Source organism: Pavona decussata, unplaced genomic scaffold, assembly GCF_977016875.1.
Source record: "Pavona decussata unplaced genomic scaffold, jaPavDecu1.1 SCAFFOLD_128, whole genome shotgun sequence".
In the NCBI taxonomy this organism is placed as follows: domain Eukaryota; kingdom Metazoa; phylum Cnidaria; class Anthozoa; order Scleractinia; family Agariciidae; genus Pavona; species Pavona decussata.
Genome location: NW_028145542.1, coordinates 2,540,398 through 2,558,416, shown reverse-complemented (window position 1 = coordinate 2,558,416; position 18,019 = coordinate 2,540,398). Strand labels below are relative to the sequence as shown.

At 37.1% G+C, this 18,019-nt stretch overlaps 1 protein-coding gene across 2 annotated transcripts; it reads right to left on the bottom strand.

The window, feature by feature from the left end:
* Nucleotides 1–486: 486 nt before the first annotated feature.
* On the bottom strand, nt 487–18,000 carry LOC146468957 (A-kinase anchor protein 10, mitochondrial-like). 2 transcript variants are annotated; one of them, XR_014867347.1, is made up of 13 exons: nt 17,798–18,000; nt 14,975–15,091; nt 12,960–13,012; nt 11,949–12,846; nt 10,541–10,625; nt 9,567–9,690; nt 8,817–8,959; nt 8,157–8,301; nt 6,964–7,202; nt 6,378–6,466; nt 4,107–4,159; nt 2,537–3,078; nt 487–2,504 (listed from the first exon to the last, which is right to left on the bottom strand). XR_014867347.1 is itself a non-coding variant. In XM_085124012.1 (12 exons), exons 1-12 carry the CDS (start codon nt 17,829–17,831, stop codon nt 2,938–2,940), a joined length of 2,121 nt encoding a protein of 706 aa, XP_084980138.1. In that variant the 5' UTR covers nt 17,832–18,000; the 3' UTR covers nt 487–2,937. The 2 variants fall into 2 exon arrangements, 1 of the variants encoding a protein (XP_084980138.1); XM_085124012.1 differs by having other exon boundaries at nt 487–3,078.
* Nucleotides 18,001–18,019: the final 19 nt, after the last annotated feature.

Sequence of the window (18,019 nt, the reverse complement as noted above, 5' to 3'; positions counted from 1 at the left end):
CCTTTTGGGGTTTGAAATTTTTGATCTGACGATTTCTTTTGGTTTGAGCATTTTTTTGGTGACGTTAGGGGTGAAAGATTTTGTTAAGGACTTTTTGGGGTTTCGCTATGAGTGAAACTTAGGGTTCTCATTTTTATGTCGAAAAAAAGAAGGGACTCTTTAGACCGGTGGACTTTTTCGTGTCCAGTTTTAGCACAACCGGACTTTTTTGAAGTCTAACAACTTGACCTCGTTGGCATCCTGAGTACCCCCATGGGGGATATCTCTCCCAACGATGATCCCTATGTGGGCAATGACAGGTGTGGGGTGGAGATGAGGGCAATGGTCCCACCAGTTAATGGAGAAAAGAGACTTTTGTATAATGGTACGTCGGTGCAACGTTTGTGTTTTCAGAATGAATACTCCGTTTGGTAAATTTACTTTTACATAAAGACCACAACATTTATGGGGCCCTCTTCGTTGTCGGCACAAATCATCACACAGGCATTTGGAAAAAATCTTGATGGCATCTAATGATCTCATATAGTGAGCTTACAAGAAGGTATTAAGGAGTTGAAAATTCCCATTTGAGTAACTTCAGACTCAAAAGCTTAAAACTATATCCAGTCTACATTTTAACAAATCGACCACTGTGGTCATTTTAATAAATTCCTTGATGAGGAAAAAATTTGAAAACTATCGATTATCAATAACCTCAACAAGTTTTCTAGGAGCTGCAAGCAAAGCAACCTTTCCTACATTTTAATAACTTAATTTTGTAATTTTTAGGTTTACCTGTACATTAAAAATTTAGTTAATCACCGAGCAACATTTCCGAAATAAAAAGGAACAGCAAAAATGACTCGAATCCATAGGCCACAGACAACGAGTACTCCCTTATTTTTCTTGGGGATACTAAAGCGAGCGAAACACCAAAGCACGCGCGCGCGCGCGCGAAAATGACTTCCGCGAGGAAACGCGACGCGTGGGTGGGACGAGAAAAAATTTCGCGCGCGTTCGCGTTATTATCTCTAAGAAAAATATGGCACTATTTACAACTTCACTCTCAGCTGTCATTTCATTTCAAGCTGATTGGAAAGATTCACACAGGAGACTTTGCCCTGTATCATGCTTGGCTTCAACTCTCCAGTGGAAGTCAATTTACCCAACAGACCAATTTTGATATATGAAAATTCTAGCTTGGCTTTCTGAGCCTCAATGTAATTTCTGTTCTTTTTTACCCTATTAGCCTTGTAGCCAAGTACAAATTTTAATATATTAAAATTGGTCTAGATATTGAAGTGTGAAGATTTGGGAACAAGGATGGACTATTTACAGCAGTTTATAGAGATAAGAACTTGACCCTACAACACACTTATAACCACCCTGCTGCCTCTGGGCAATCCTTGGTTGTTACTGTCTTTTAAAGAAGAAGTACCAAGCATAAAAAGGTCAATCAAACATGCACTAAACAATAGAATTACCGTTGCATAGCAAACAGAGAGGATACCAGGACACAGAAGCATTCTGGTGGATACTGGTCATGTTTTGAAACAAACTGACCCTAAACTAGACTGCAGGCAGACATCTTCAGAAGATGTCCACATGTAGGCTAACCCTAAACTAGACTTTATTTCTGGTAATACAAGCTTATTGGTTAAATTTGCTACCAACTTTAACGTTGACTAGTTTTGACCAACTGCACTTCTCTGAGGATTATGAATATATCTACAGCTGTTTTGACGAAGGTTGTCCAAAAAAAGCGTGAAAGCATATGCGACAATGCCAAAAGGAAGTCTGGGAAATACCCAATAAATTTCAATAAAAGCTCAGAATCCATATTGCCTCAACCGTACAGTGAAGATGGTGGGCAATATGGATTTTGAGCTTTTATTGAAATTTATTGGGTATTTCCCAGACTACCTTTCGACATAATTGTTGCATACGCTTTTACGCTTTTTTGGACAACCTTTGTTGAAACAGCAGTATATGTCATTTGATGGCAGGAAAGTCCATACTGGGGAAAAACTGTTCCCTAGGTCTTGAGTATGGCCCTCAAGACAGTTTTCCCAATACGGACCAACCAAGGCCAGTGAATAACATTTTTATTTTTTCCACAAGAAAACAAGGCCCAGGATCTTGCAACCAATCATGCAACAAATCCACCCAGGTTCAAGGGCAAGATAGAAAAATTCCGCTCACTGCCGGAACCAATCAGATTGCATTATTTACAAATTTTGGCCTGCTTACACACTGAGAAAAAAAATTAGTTTTTACTATTTCAATACTATTTTCTATTACCAGAGAAAAGTACTGTTGCCGGACATTTGCGACTAACATCATAGATGTTAAAGGAAAACTCCAGCAACTTGTGAATTTTTAATTCTACATCAGTGGGAATCCTGGCACCATGTAAGGAGATTTCTGTGCTCAATTCTAAGGGAACGGCTGATTTGTCAGCAGAGTAAATCATAAGACAGCTAACTTGATCCACATATTAGGTTGGTAACTTAACTAGTCTGTAACTTAAAGTTGGTAACTTAACTTAAGTGTCTACCTCAAGATTACTAAGCCACTTGTAGTTATTTTGTGATACAGCTGAACTTGTCTACAGTGAAACGCCATTTTGCCGGCACCCTCTTAATACGGACACTTGTTATTATGGAGAGTTTTCTTAGTCCCGCTCCATACATTTTCTTTAAAATTAACCTGCTCTATAAGGACACTCTGTAACACTTTTTGTGGTCCCAGTGGTGTCCGTAATAATGGGGTTTGACTGTATTACAGACACCACAGGGAAAGAGCAGAGTTTCTATGTTACAAGGGTAGAGTTTGTGTGGAGTTTAGGTCTAATGACTGAACTGTCTGTGATTTATAAGGTGTTCATATGGACAAGTTCAACCATATCCTAGTTTTTCCCACCCTTTTCTAATGCGAGTGCTGATGACCTTGTCAGAGTCATCTTAGGCCACTGATGCTGTCTCGTGCAGCCCATGCACCAGCACCAGCTGTACTTGCTTCACCAAAAGGCATTGCTTGTTCATTCTTAACATCTTCAATGATCATTTTAGCAATTTTCCAAGCCATTTCCTCCTTAGCCTGTAAGGCAGAGTACAAATAAAAACATTGAAGGGTGTTTTACAAGACTTAATCACAAGTGACTTTTCTTCTTGACTTTTCAAATGAGGTCTATTTTAGCACAGCCTGGCTGTTGTGTAACAAACTTGGTAAAAGGCTAAAAAAATATAAGGAGATACATGTACCTTCTTTCTTTTCTTTAAAATGCAAGCAATCTTCACAAAAGAGGAATTGATACCTGACTGATTTCTTTTCATTACCCCCAGTAATGCTTTCACTGAGTTGGTTCAAATGTTTTTAGTAAAAACTTTGCATTAACTAGGGCTAAAACACCAAATACAGGACCAATAAATATAATTAAGTTTCCTACATGAATAGCAGTCTTTGTGCCATAATTGAGCTAATTTGGGGCAATTCTGATTTCAAAGAAAAATGTCACTTTTGACAGTCTTGTGTATAACCCTTTAATTGCCAACATGAACAGTGAATACTGTTGTGCCAGTTTGGTTGGTTTTACATCAGAGTAGAAGATTACAGGCTTGTTTAACCAACTTTACAGTCACTTGGAAGAGCTTGGAAGAATTTTTGTGAGATTTCTCACTGGATTTTCTACTTCAGATGAAAATGTTTCTTCTGGTCTTGTCAATGTCCATGATGGCAGAGTGGAGGGGGGTGGGGGTGGGGAATAGTTTGCACACCTGTTTTAATTGGACCTTGAATACTAGGACCCAAGTAAATGCACATCAGTCTCAGCATACACTAATGTCACTTCTTTGTCTGTCTTCAAAAACTGAGAGGATTTGACTAAGGAAAAGTTGAACTCAGGTAAATTTACTCTCCACTGGATGAGGTTCCTGATTCCCTTAGGCATATAATGATGCATTTGTATACCCAGGTAGAGTAACAATGAGGAGAGGGCTTGTTTTCTAAGACAACAAAACAAATGACAAAACCGGGGCCTTCACTCTGAAGTCCTAAACCCTAAATTGTTGTGTCTCCAGGGCCAGGTCTAGTATCTCCCTTATAGTTCAATTTAAGAGTGTTTATACCTTATCTTCTTCTCCAGACACCAGCTTCCTCATTGCCTTTCCCAGTTTGGCAGCTGTAAAAGAATGGAGTGTGTCACTGTTACCATAAATGCACAAGTCAAATATGTCAAGCACTCATGGCTGGCAGAGATAGTTAGCTGCTACTGAGAGAAAGTTCATTTCGTGGTGGGCTGAATCAAAGGCTCCTGTGAGCCAACTCGTGAATGCAGATGACACATAGTAATTGCAATTTAGACGGCTACGGAAACTTCCTCAAAAGCTAAAAGAAATTATATCTTTGCCCGATTATGTAACGAAAAATGACCATTCTTGTACTATTAAAATGATTGTCAAATTATTCTGTACAGATTGAATAAGCCGATTATTCTGATGCGCCGATTAAAAAATATCACGTGTTTTTTTTATTCAAAGTTTATAGGAGCACGCCATGTGCAGCTACGTCATGCAAATTCGTGTGATAGTCCGCGGCTACTGGATTTCGCGATCGGGCTAGTGGATTCTAACCATCACTTGCCCGATGGGCAAGTGAAGTTTTTTTGGGAATTAAAATTACAAAATTACTGTAGGGCAAGCCGATCTCACAAAGGGAAATATGTTCAACAAAGTATCGCATTACGATTCATGCCCGACATAAATGCGTGAAATTTTTCCATTGGAGTTCAGTCCACGCAATCCTCAAGTAAAAATAATGAACTATGACAAGCTCTTGCTAAATAAGAATTATTTATCGACCGCGTCCTTTTGCTTTCCCATAAATTACCAGTTGTAAATTTCGAAAATGAAACATTTTTTCCCTTTGAAACCTCTATGAAAGCTGACAAGATCCTAAAAGTGTTCATTTCACCAGAAATTTGCATAATTTTGTTTACGACGTCAATGATGCGTGACATGGCACGTTCCGCTTTCGCGTGAAAACTGACAAATTAAATTATTTTTTAATTAAATTATTTTTAAATTAAATTATTTTTAATTCTTGAAAGAAACCGCACTTCGTAGAAAAAAACGAAAAAATCCTATAACTTTGCTCAGATTCAACGAAAAATCCCCATTCTTACACTAAAATGATTGTCAAATTATTCTCTACAGAATGAATGAGAGAATTCTGACGCGTCGTGAAACAAATTTTCACGTTTTTTTTTTTTTCACTAATTGAGTTTACGACACCGGACTTTCTGAAAAACTGAAAAAACTTGAAACTTTGCTCAGATTGAACGAAAAATCGCCATTCTTGCACTAAATGATCGTCAAATTATTCTCTACATATTGAATAAGAATTTCCTGATGCGCCATGAACAACAAATGTTCGCGTGTTTTTTTCCACTAATTGAATTTAAAACTCATTCACTGCGCACGCCCGAAAGTTAACGACAAAACCGACTGATCGACTGATCGACTGATCGACTGATCGACTGATCGACTGATCGACCAAGTCGAGAGTCAGCTATCGCTATAACTCGTTCATTGCGCATGCGCGCATTCACGAGTTAAAAATGAGGTCCTAAGTGATATAAACTTGCTATAGAACAACAACACAGTGGACTTGAGAACAGAACAACACAAATATGGACTTGAACAATAGCATAGACTTGACAATAGGTCAACATAACATACTCAGCAATAGAACAACACAATATATTTTTCATATGAAGCATCTCCCACTCATTTGGCTACACCTGTTTATGAACTTGTTAGTATACCTGCCAACTTTTTCTGACTCAAATGCATGAGATTTTAATTCTGGGAGTGCCAGGATTTTCGAAGGTGGCAAGATTATATCAGATGATTTCCGAAGACGTCCGAAGATACCCGAAGACATTCTCAATAATTCTAAGTTCTCAAGAAAATGATTATGCTCGGACCGAAGACCTACATTAAAAACATCTAGTTTTTTTTTTTAAGATCGGAAAGTTCCTATAACACAGCCAATTTCCTGAAGGCAGTTGTGTTTACACATTTTTGTAAAGTGTGTCAGTTAAGACTGTAATAGCTCACTTTTTTCAACCAGGCAGGAGAAGTTAGTCTTTAAACGTGAGCTGATGTGAGATCGAAGTTATCAACCTGCAGGCTTGAGAGTTGGCAGGTATATGTTAGCTGTAGGTAACTGAACTGTACAATTTGGATTCAATGAAACTTTGAAACTTCTGAGTGAAAAAAAGAGATTGTACCGTGGTTGAGACTAGGAAGATTTAAGACCATTGCCCCTTAGTTAATCAGCTGGTTTATTTTGATTCATAGGCTGTTTTCATAAATACTTGAAAATTGTGAAATTACCTGTAGAGATACCATTGCCCCTGTCTGGCTGAGGCTCAAAGATTGGCTCAAAAATCCCAAACTCATTGACTTTTCCCAGTGACAATGGTCTACAAATGAAACAACAATGTTGCATTGCAGTTAATGAACACAAACAAAGAAAAGTTTTTTCTGCTTCCTATAAAAAGAGTAAGGTAAAGTTAGACATGGAGTGGCGGGCTGCAAACGACCCAGACAACCTGTAAGTAAAGTCTAATTTCTGTAGGATAACAGAGTTTAAAGTATTTCTACTCCACACTGGACAGCATACTAGTAAGGTAGTGCCACAATATTGTTAAGGTTTTGCTCAAAAGTTTGCAATACCCATTAGTACACCATAGTCAATAGACACAATGTGGATGAAAGTTTTTTGTCTAAGCAAAAAATACAAGAACACAGATAACAACTTTCAGCCAGAAACCTCGACTCTTTCAACTGAAAGTCTGCTTGAAAGTCTAAAGCAGTATAACTGCTACAATTTTAACTTTTGCATTGGAACAGTAACATGGAATGTTGCATAGTGTAATACTGCCTTTGCACGCTATGTTTTTCCTCAATTTTCTCTTACCCAGCATTAGGCCTCTGCCAAATAGCATCCGGGTTTTCCGTAAGGTCAGGATCGGAACCAAACGTTGAACCTACCAGATGACTTTTTTCACTGATTTGCGAACCCAGGCTCCTAACATCATCTGCACTGCCATCAGATGTTGATAGGGCCTGGGAAGAGTGCTGCTCACTGACAGAATTTAATAATTCTGTGAGGTACTTGAAGTACACTTCACTCTGCAGAAAACTTGGAAAAAACACCTGAAATGTATTAAAATGATCAGGAATTAGCAGTCATGGGATGTTAGCAATACACTGTCCAAACACTCCTCTAGCTACTATTTTATATGATAAAGCATACATAAGCTCAGTTGACAATGTGTCCAGGCACCATAAAAACTTATCTTACTAGTATAATCAGCATATTCTGACAGGTCTCTATACATCTTATCGCATTTATTATGCCCAGATATTGCTTAGCAAAGCCTGCGTCAAATAATGTGGCCTTTGTAGTTGGTGTGGAAATATTTTCTTTTAGCATGCTTAACATTATGGTCTCACATTATAGTCTTACAATTTTCTGTAAAATGTCAGCTTCTATGCTGGCATATTTCTAGTAGTCATTAAAACTGCATTTCTTCAATGATATCCATTCTGAGAGATGCCCATGGGAACATTGGCCTACTCAATGAGAGCCAATTTAAAATGCTCAAAAAGTGTAGCATGAAATGGGATTGTCTTGTTTATGAAATGTTGTACATAAGAACAATAAGACCCAATTTAAACACCCAGAGTGACTCCATTAGAGCCAAACTCTTTTTTTAACTTTCAATTTATTCATCTCTTCACTATATATACCCGATTTCATTATTTTACTTTCACTTGATAATGACATTCTGGAAACGTCGAAACATCGTGCTATTTGTTTTACAATATTTTATTGCAGATTTTTATTGTCAAATGATATCCATTCTGTCTTCAAAAATGGAAGTTTCACTTCGAGCAAGTTGGATTTCAGCCCCCCAAAATCCCCATCGCCCCTGACTTGCTCCAAGCCCTTCAATAACAGAATAATGCTCCACCTTAAGCTTCAGAGTATTTAAGTTTGTTTTCACAAGGTACATGTGCCACAAGTCTGATTAAAAAAAGCTGGCACACTCTAGCTGGGGGGTTTAGTTGAGATGATTGCTAGAATTTCCAGGATACACATAATACCTCCTCAAGAAGACAAAGGACATGTTCCATGGGACGAGAGAAGCAGTCTGGTAAGGGTCCACCCTCACGACAAATGCTGTTCTCTATTTCAATCCTTGTAATATCGTCAACACCAAGTGGGACACTTGCTTGCATGGAAAAATACCTGCAATGTAAATAAACAATTGAAAGCAATTCAATATCTGTCAGTGCTACATTAATGAATTTGTTGCTTAGTGGTTACTATTGCAGGGCTGTCCTGCTTTCTATGTTATTAATGACTCTACAACCGTCAAGATCACCTGTAACATCAAGGTTTATGGTTCTTAATGACTGCTCTGCTATTGTTAAGTAGTCAAAAGCTATTGTGACACTACAGGTTTTGAGTCAGATTTTAACACACAAAATTATGACACGTACCTTGAAAAGCAGTACGTCTAACAGTAAATATACCTATATTTCAAATGTTTTTCATATTTTCTAGGAGGATACATGTGAGAAAAAACAAAATAAAACTAACCAGAATTTGCTGAATGAAATAAAGAACCTCAGTCCAGTCAATGTTTAATGCTTCAAATTAAATCAAAATTTATTACTTTTACAGCAGAGATGAAACAAATAAATTTAAGCATTATGTGAATCTTCTCTGAGCATATATGGCTTAATGGAACATGCACTCACTTGTCATAAATGATCATGGCATCATCCAGGGCATGCTCTGCATTGTACTGATTGTTTTCCAGTTGTGATTTCAAGTGACACTGGAAATTATCAGCTGTTAACCAGAACTCTATCATGTGCTGCACCCCTTCCTGCTCCAGATGCTGAAAGAGTACAAACAATTTTTCGTTTTGCAATTGTATAAAGAGAAATCCATTGAATCCATTGGTTGGCTGACAGAGCTATGGAATTTCCGATAGTGTTTAGTTTGATATCTGAATAAGCAAGTGAAATGAATAAGTGAGAGTCAAGCACACAATCTTTGGATTATTTGCCTGTAGCAAGAGGACGCAGTGAATGTCGCTTCATTTGCCTCCATGCAGGTGATTTTTGCACTTGCTTGCCTAATCATCTACCTGATTATTTCTGAGGAAATGAGGGACATAATAATTCAAAGTCTCCCTGATATGGACTCTCCCCAATGGCAACTCAAGCCAAAAAGGTGTGTAATATTTTTCCATAGTTAGTAGAAACTCCGACCCATAATTATTTTTGCTGTATCAGTATTTTCTCAGCAACATTGTTGTCATCAGTATACAGGTACCTTGACTACTTGCCATGGATAAAAAAATCAAAAACAAAATCTAGTTTGTGGTATGTATGCAGAAGAAATCTAGTGGCAGTGAGGGCAAGTGGGGCAGGGGGGAGGGAAAACTGGTATTGTCAAATTATGAAAGCAAAAGGAAGGACAGGAATTGGTTATACACTTACCTCCATGAAGTAAAACATGGCATTTTGGTTGTACAGGATATCTGACAGGAACACCTTTCCACTTGTCAAGGTGTCAATTTGATGCTTACAATAAAATGAACTGCTAAGAAATGTAGGAAAGTACCTAAAGAGAAAGAACAAATTTTAAGTTAATATTTCTTGTTTAGTGTTCAACAATTCAACCACCGTTAGCTCCACCAAGCCAAGCATGGAATCTCAATACAATATTTTAGATTTGTTTGTTTAATCTGATTCTCCTTCCAAATAAGCATTTTTGAGGTAAATATTCTGGTGGGAAATTGCCACTTGTGTAATTTTTACACCAGGCCCTTCAAATATACCCCCCCCCCCCCCCCAAAAAAAAAAAAAAAAAATTTTAAACTCCCACAAATCTCAGATGCTGAAATCTTCAGATAACAAGCCACCTGGCCCCACCCCTCCCCACCCCCCCCCACCCCCCACACACCAAAATGTAAGCCCACGGACTGTTAGTAATGGTTGTGTTAAGCTGTTTGTCTCATGTTTCAAGCTCTTTTTATTGTCAAACCAAACCAATGAACACCAATATAATGTCCCCCTACCCCCTGCTCCAAAATATTAAGCCAGCTAAAAAGTCCTTGGAATGAATATACATGTCCAGGGTTTATGTTTTTACGATATCTCAACTCTAATATAATTTGAATGTCTGCTTGTGATCAAGCACCTAATGTTCACTGATTGACAATGAGTTTAAACACCATTTTAAGGAAAAAAATGTGCATATATATTTTCACACTTCTAGTTGGGAATTAAACCATCTCATGTAGGTTACCTATTTTAGTTACCTAAAAACAATGACCCTAAACTAAAAAGTAATGAGAGTTAAAGGCTGCTAAAAATTGAAAATAAATGAGAGTCAGAGCTTTCCGAACTTACCAGTAATGGTATACAAGCAAAAGAGTCATTTAATACTTCAATAATGAAGATTAACTTACATCCTCTCCATCACATCAAATGCGAATCTCTGTGCTGGCTGAAAAGAATCTGGACAAATCTTTCCATCTTCACTGCAGATGTTAACTGGTTGATAAGTTTGGACACAAAATCGGTTAGAATTCTAGGCAAAGCAACAGTTTTAAATGTCTAAAAGTTAAACTACACCAAAATAACTTACTTTTAAAAAAGGCAAAATGCGTATTTAATAAGCCACTGTTTGAGGTGAACAGGAAAATACAAAATTATTAGGGTTCTACAGCAAGCAGCAGTAACAATCAGTGGAAACTATTAAATAAAATTATATCAACTTGTAAGAAATGATCCAAACACAGGCTCTTGCACTTTTATAATATCATGATAGTAATTTGTTTTTTTGAAAGTTTTTGTGTTAAATACAATCCAATCTTGTGGTGGCAGTAAATATATACATTCAACAATTACTTACTATAGGATCAAGGGGAGGTCTGTTCATTCATTTACATTTGAAAAAAAGACATTTTGCTAGAGACTCCAAGGGCCCAAATTTACCAGTCAGCTATTCCTAAGCTGCGGAACTACTTATCAAGCAAATTATGTGGAAACTGGAGGTGGGGGGGAATTCCATATAAAAGTGACAGGGTGATTGTCAAACTTTTAAGGGATTAAAATTCATGGTTTGGTACCCCCTTAGGGTGCCAATGACTTCCGTCAGAGGTATGGAGGTACCTTTTAGGGTATTGAGCTAAAAAATATGATAAGAAGTAAAGCCGCCGTTACACGTTGAAACTTTTAGCTGAAACTTGTGTGCAACAGCGAACGAGAGCAGTTTCACGAAGTGGTGTTACACGGTGAAACTCTTGTTTTTTCACCACTGCGACTGTTGCGAGCCGTTGCAGAAGTAGAAAGCGGTTCTACTTTTCGTGAAACTTGTCTCGCAACAGAAGTCCGAAAAAGTTTCACGACCCGACCATGTTACACGGCGAAACGCCTGCTGAAACTTGTTTCGCGGCGGCGTTGCACACAAGTTTCAGCTAAAAGTTTCAACGTGTAACGGCGGCTTAAATGTCGGTCAACTCATCTAGGGGTAAATTTTTTCAGACCACGCCCATAAAAGAGAATTCTGATTCCTTTTTTAGAGTCCTTTTTAAAATTTTAGATGATCACCCCCATCACTTTTATATGGGAGTCCCCCTCCAGGATGTAGACATCTTTATATTAGATATTAAACTAATTGCTTAAGTTGACTCTTACTCTTTTAGTCTTCCTTAAGAAGACACCTCTCCTGAGCAAATTCTCACATGTAGTCTCAATGGTGTCTACTTATGGACCGTTTGATGCCAGTAGGTAGCTTCACTTCTTTAGCTGAAGTATCCTACCCTTATGTACACTTAAACAATAAAAGATTCTTTAAATGTTTGTTCCACTTACTCTCGATCTGCTGTCGGATGGATTCTTCCAAGCCAATTGGGTGCGATGCCTCAAGAGAAATGTATTTGCTATAAATACTAACAGCATCAATAACAATACTTCTTGTTCTTCGCCGGCAAAACTCCCGCTGTTCATGTTCAAAGTCTGGTTTCAAATCAAATGTAACTTTGGATGAGCGACATCCCTTTAGTGTTCCAGCATCACTACTGACACACTCTGTTGTTCTTTCTGTGTCTTTTGCATTCGGTTGATTAATTATACTGTTTTCATTAATTCCATTTTGTAGCTCACTAGCAAAACAACTGGACTCTTTATATCTAGCAACACAGGAATCACTGGAAGTTCTATGACTTGTTTGATTGCTGGCAATGCTTTGTCCGCAGTGATCACATATATCTTTACATGTATTTGAGGAAGGAGTATCAATTACATGTCCACAGCTGTCACAAAGAATTAATATGCCAGCATTGTTCCTAGCACTGGAATCTGCTGAAGTTGAGTTCTGTGATTCGTAACTGGTAAAGTCACCAAACTCGTTATTGTCATTTTCAGGACACTCTTGATAATTTGCCACTCCTTTTGAAGTCTCCACAGTATTAGAGTCATCTAAAGAGCTATTGGTACACAATGTACTTGAGTTTGACATACCAGTCTTTGTCTCATCCACACCTGTACCAGCATTGTCCACTTTTGATGTCTTTAACCTTGACATTGAGTTAATTCTTAAGCGATTAATAGTTGACAGTCTAAATGTTTCTGCTGTTAGCCAGAAGTTTAAAAGGTTTGTTGCATTTTGCTTTTGCATGTACTCCATGAAATATGGTAAAACAGAGTCATCCATTAGGACTTCTACAAGACTCTTGGACAATTGAGATTTTCTCCGAAAAGTCGCCAAACACTGAAAGTGATAAAAACAGAAAAAACAGTGAATACATCAAAATCAATTTTACTTTTAATCTGAAGAAGAGGCAAGTTGTGAGAAAGACAACAAATAATACTGCTGTAATATACCTTGGCAGACTTCTTGTTTGAAACACTTGCTAACAACTTCCTGCATTCTTGAACTGTGGAGAAATAATATGTACTCAATATTGACTGTGTAGATTAGGGCCAGATGAGAAAATGTTTGGCCCAAGGTTGTGGTAAAGCAGGGTCCATGCACCTTCAGTTTCAGTTCAGTTTATTGCTTTGCCATAAAAAAAAGTGTACAAATGCAAATTATTATTATTTAAACACTAATGGCGAGGAAGCCCAAGGGAAGCCACCGGGCTTATAAGGAATAGGCTCCCTCAGTTAAGTAATTGGAACAAAGTATATACACATGGGACCAAAATCAATGGCAAGCAGAGGTAAATAAATAAATAAATAGAAACCTTAGATGAGAGTCAAAATTTTAAAACTCTTATTAACTGAATCAGAAGATGTGATAATTTATGACAACAAGTTACAAGTTTCCAACTGGCAAAGCCAATTTTTTTAGCGTTGTTCATGGCTACTTTATATAGTGGAACCCTGCTTTACAGACACCACCTTAATATGGAAAATTAAGACTGTCACACTTTTCTGTGACATGCCTGGCACACTTTTACAAAAAGGTAACCTCACTTTACAGACACTGGTTATCTGCACGCTGTATAAATAATTTATTGGCTAATATTCAGTCCATCTGACTGAACCACAAACTGAAAATGCCAGTGTAGAACAAAAAAATTAACACATTATATTTCAAATAATTACATTGCCAGTTGCATTTGAAGCACAGCTGAGAGAGCATTAATTCTAGTAGGAAACTAATTGAATAAGCATAAGGTTTCTTCAGTTTTAATTTAAGTTACAGTTAAGACATTTAACATCATTCTGCTGCTTTTAAATTGTATGCTTAATATTTTGTATCACTGAAACAAGTGTCTGTGATGTTTCTTCTGAGAGCCTGCTTGATAAAGACACCCAGATAATATGGTAACTAATTTTACTTCGTCATTTGGAATTAAGTATTGCTCCACTGTAGTTTCAAGTAAAAATTTGGATGCTAACAAGTGCAACCAAGGGTGCGTTTTTTTGGGAGAATCCAAAAACGGATTTGTGATCTCAAATCATTCAGATCATGGTGCATCAAAGGAACCCACGAATCCTTGTCCTGAGTGGATTCGTCAGTTCCTTTGATGCGCCATGATCCGAATGATTTGAGATCACAAATCCGTTTTGAGATTCTCCCCCCCCCCCCCCCCCCAAAAAAAAAAAAAAAAAAAAACGCACCCCAAATTCTTTTTTGGGCCATGGGCATTCTGTATTTGTTCAGTGGGATTTTTTAATGGCTCATAAATTTGTGTTCTTGGAGGGACAGGTTTTTTTTTTTTTTGGGGGGGGGGGAGGGGGTGTAAGTGCTTAGTATTGAAGGGAATCTTTGTATTTCTAAATGGATTAGGATTAACAATAAAAGTAGATTGTTTAGGCTATTAGCATATTACGCTAACAGCCTATTGTAAACAACAGCCAACAGTCTGTATTGGAAAGCATTGGAAAGGCCTATTATTAGAGAGATTTTAGGAATTTTCTGGTAGTTGATTATTTCACTTTTCTTCCAACTAAGCATTTTATTATGAGTTGTATGTTAAATAAATGTGATGGTATATTTCCAGCCTGGTGAAAGAATGAAAATAATGTATTATTCTAGAAAGTGACACAGGCTGAAACTCAGAAAAAAGAAATTTAAGTGCTCCTATGAGGAGTCGAACCTAAGACCTTCCGATTACTAGTTCGGATGCTCTACCGCTGAGCTACAGGAGACTTGTGGGAGCTAAGGCCATTAAAGTAGGTTTTATCCGAACTAGTAATCGGAAGGTCTTAGGTTCGACTCCTGATAGGAGCACTCAGATTTCTCTTTTCCGTGTATGCCTGTGTCACTTTCTAGAATACATACATCATTCTCAAGTTGTATGTTGTTGTTCAACTTACAGACCTTTTATATTGACTTTTCTCAACACATAAGATATACATGTACTAAGGCTAAGATAAACACTGCTTACTTCCTTTCAAGTTATGTCTTCTGTCTGTATCTTCATCTGGAGAAGTTAAAGCTGATTGTTTACCAGACTTTCCTTTATTTTTTCCAGGTTTAGGGTTCTTTCCTTTGGCCTTTTTGTCTGTAATATAAACAAATGGTAAATTTACCTCTAGTACAAATGTTTGATAATGGTCTATGACAGTTGCTACCACTGAAGATGGCCCCAGGCTATCTTCAAAAATGATGATAAAAAAAATAACCTTTGTTTACCCTCCACAGTGTCTATAGCACAAGTGCTAGTGGGACCAAGCATTAAACTAATTCACAAAGAAACAATTTAAATTGAAAATAACACAGTTAAACATCCCAACTGGTAGGAGGCAGACCAGCTGGCTTCTTACAAGTGCGACTGAGGAGTTGAACTCGGGTCTACCGGGAAACAACTCCAGCTAGCGGTCAGAGCGGGACTTGAACCCAGGTCCTTGGGATTTCAAGTGCCGGGCCCTGACCACTCGACCACACTGCCTACTGTGGACATGATGATGATGATAATAATGATAGCGATTTATTGAAAAATACCTCTGCACTAAAAGTGAATAATTTGCAGCAAATTTGTTTGAAACTTAGACAGGGTGCTTATCTGAGGGAAGCATTTAATTATTACAAGAGGCATAAATATTATTTATATTTTCCTTGTTGCTTGATAGAAAAAAATGATTTGAAATATCCATTTCTTCCAAAAAGTGTTGGAGAGTTTAAGAGACTAATACCAAGGAAAGGCTGTTTACTGCCCCTTTGTGAGGTACTTGGTGGACATGTCGTACACAGCATGCATATAAATGCCTCTTTGACCTTTTCAACAATAGAAGGAATATGTTTTCAAATGGTTTAGAAAGCAGCATACTAACAATAAATTGTAAACAGAAAATAATGTTCTTTGGTGTGCAAAACTGTACTCATTGTAACTAGCAATAGTATTTGAACATGCCAAAACATGTTTTGCAATAAATAATGTTGTTCTCTGTTACTTTACAATAGAAGGACCATATTATAAATGTTCCTAAAACCAAACTGTGTAAATAACACTTCAACTTTTAATATCATGCAAGTTAACTACAACTTATTGTAACTGGTAATATTATTGCTTATCTAGGCAAACCAGTCTTATATCAGATATCAGGAGGAAGTCATTTAATAATAATTATTATTAAAAAGACGATAGAAAAGGACATTATAAAATGTAATTACTGTAGATTTGAGTGGAGTCCAATATTTAGTCTGTGGTCACCAAATTGGATGAGTGTGTAGCAGGAATACAATCTGTTTTAATCATAGTTGGGGCTCCTGGTAGCCAATCACAATCAATAATTTTTGTTGTAATTTATTATGATTAACCTCGCAATTTATCTACTTTTTGACCCAAATGAGTCTACACTCTTAACAATAATAATGGCTTTTTGTTACTTTTCTCTTCGACACCTATGATCTGGAACTCACTCCCTAGCAGCGTTAAAGACTACGATAATGTCACTACATTTAAAAATCGTCTAAAGCAACTCTCCAAATTTATTAACAATTTCACCTTTGAAAAGGAGAGCTCACTGATCACAAATAAATCACATCACTTCTATTATTATTGACACTAATACGCATTTACTCAATCTAGATCAATTTTTTTTTACTTTATTTTTATCTTTTTTCTTTCTCTTTACTCGTACATTGTACATATTTGGTCTTTTATATATAATTTTTTTTCTCTTTTATTAGCTGTAATTATTGCAGCGGCTGCCAGTCTTTTTAACCCGCGAGATCAAATAAAGTATGTATGTATGTAAGAGCACGCGCTATATATGGAGAAAACACTGCCTAAATGCACACACATAATGGTGTGGGTATATTAATCATGCAAGATGACAAATTTTTACATTTAGGTTTATGGGAAGTTTGGAAAGCAGATTTCAAACAGATACGTGGATGTTGTAACATTGAAATGTGCAGATTACATCTGGACAAAATCATGTACAGGGCATGCTTTCCTTCTTACATATTTTATTCACATTTGAAAGACATTGTGTCTTTTATTTAATTTAATATTTAAATTTCCGATTTTAGTGGAATTTTAGTTAAGAATTTTGCGCGTGCATTTAGACAGTGTTTTCTCTACATAGTGCGAGGCCCTTAAAAGTAACGAAAGCCATAATAATAAAGAATAATAAACTCAATCAGACATGTGTGAGTCTGCACCTGGGAAAAACTCCAACTGGGGTTATTTAAGGAAATGTACCATTTGATTGGTACTGATTCGTAGCTTATTAACAAAGCAGTATCAATCAGTGTTCACAGCTTCTTGATTCACACAGAAATACTGCCGAATTCCAAACTGAACAAGAACACATGTAACATAAATTTACTCACAAGAATAACAGAAAATTTAAAATTTAAAGCAATCGTGCTCTCATTTGCAACTTGGAAGCAGCTACGCAGTTTTCGATGTCCACAAGTCAAAAACGTTTTGCACCTGAAACTATCCGTGACAACTGTGTGACGAGGCAAGACAGCTAGACCACAATGGAACATAAGCGAGATAAACTAGGGACATGGCAAGCAAAAAAGCTCATTGACGTTGGCTGAATAGACTAAGAAATGTACATTGTACGTTTTATATTAAGAACTTAGTTTAATAATAAAATAAATCCCCAGCGCTGAAAGAAACAGCATAGACAAACTTAAAAAGACCCTTTAAACGGATTTTCGGTAGCGAGAAAATACCAATTCGTCTCTTCCGCTTTGGTTCTCATTTGTATCATGCACAGCAAAGCGATATTCATGCAGAGAACAATCTTACCCTTGGCTGAAGGCTTCCTTGAAAATCGCAGCATTCGAACGACAATACCACCTCTACAATCTTGAAAAAAATCTCCCGTCCTCAAATGTCGTGTAGAAAGTTATGTTTGCTTTGAGCATTGAAAATAATTCAGGGAAATGTGAGGATTTTTAAGTACTTATTTTGAGACAGCGACATGGAGCGGAAACCAAAATGTGTTCCCATACATGAAATAGGGAATAG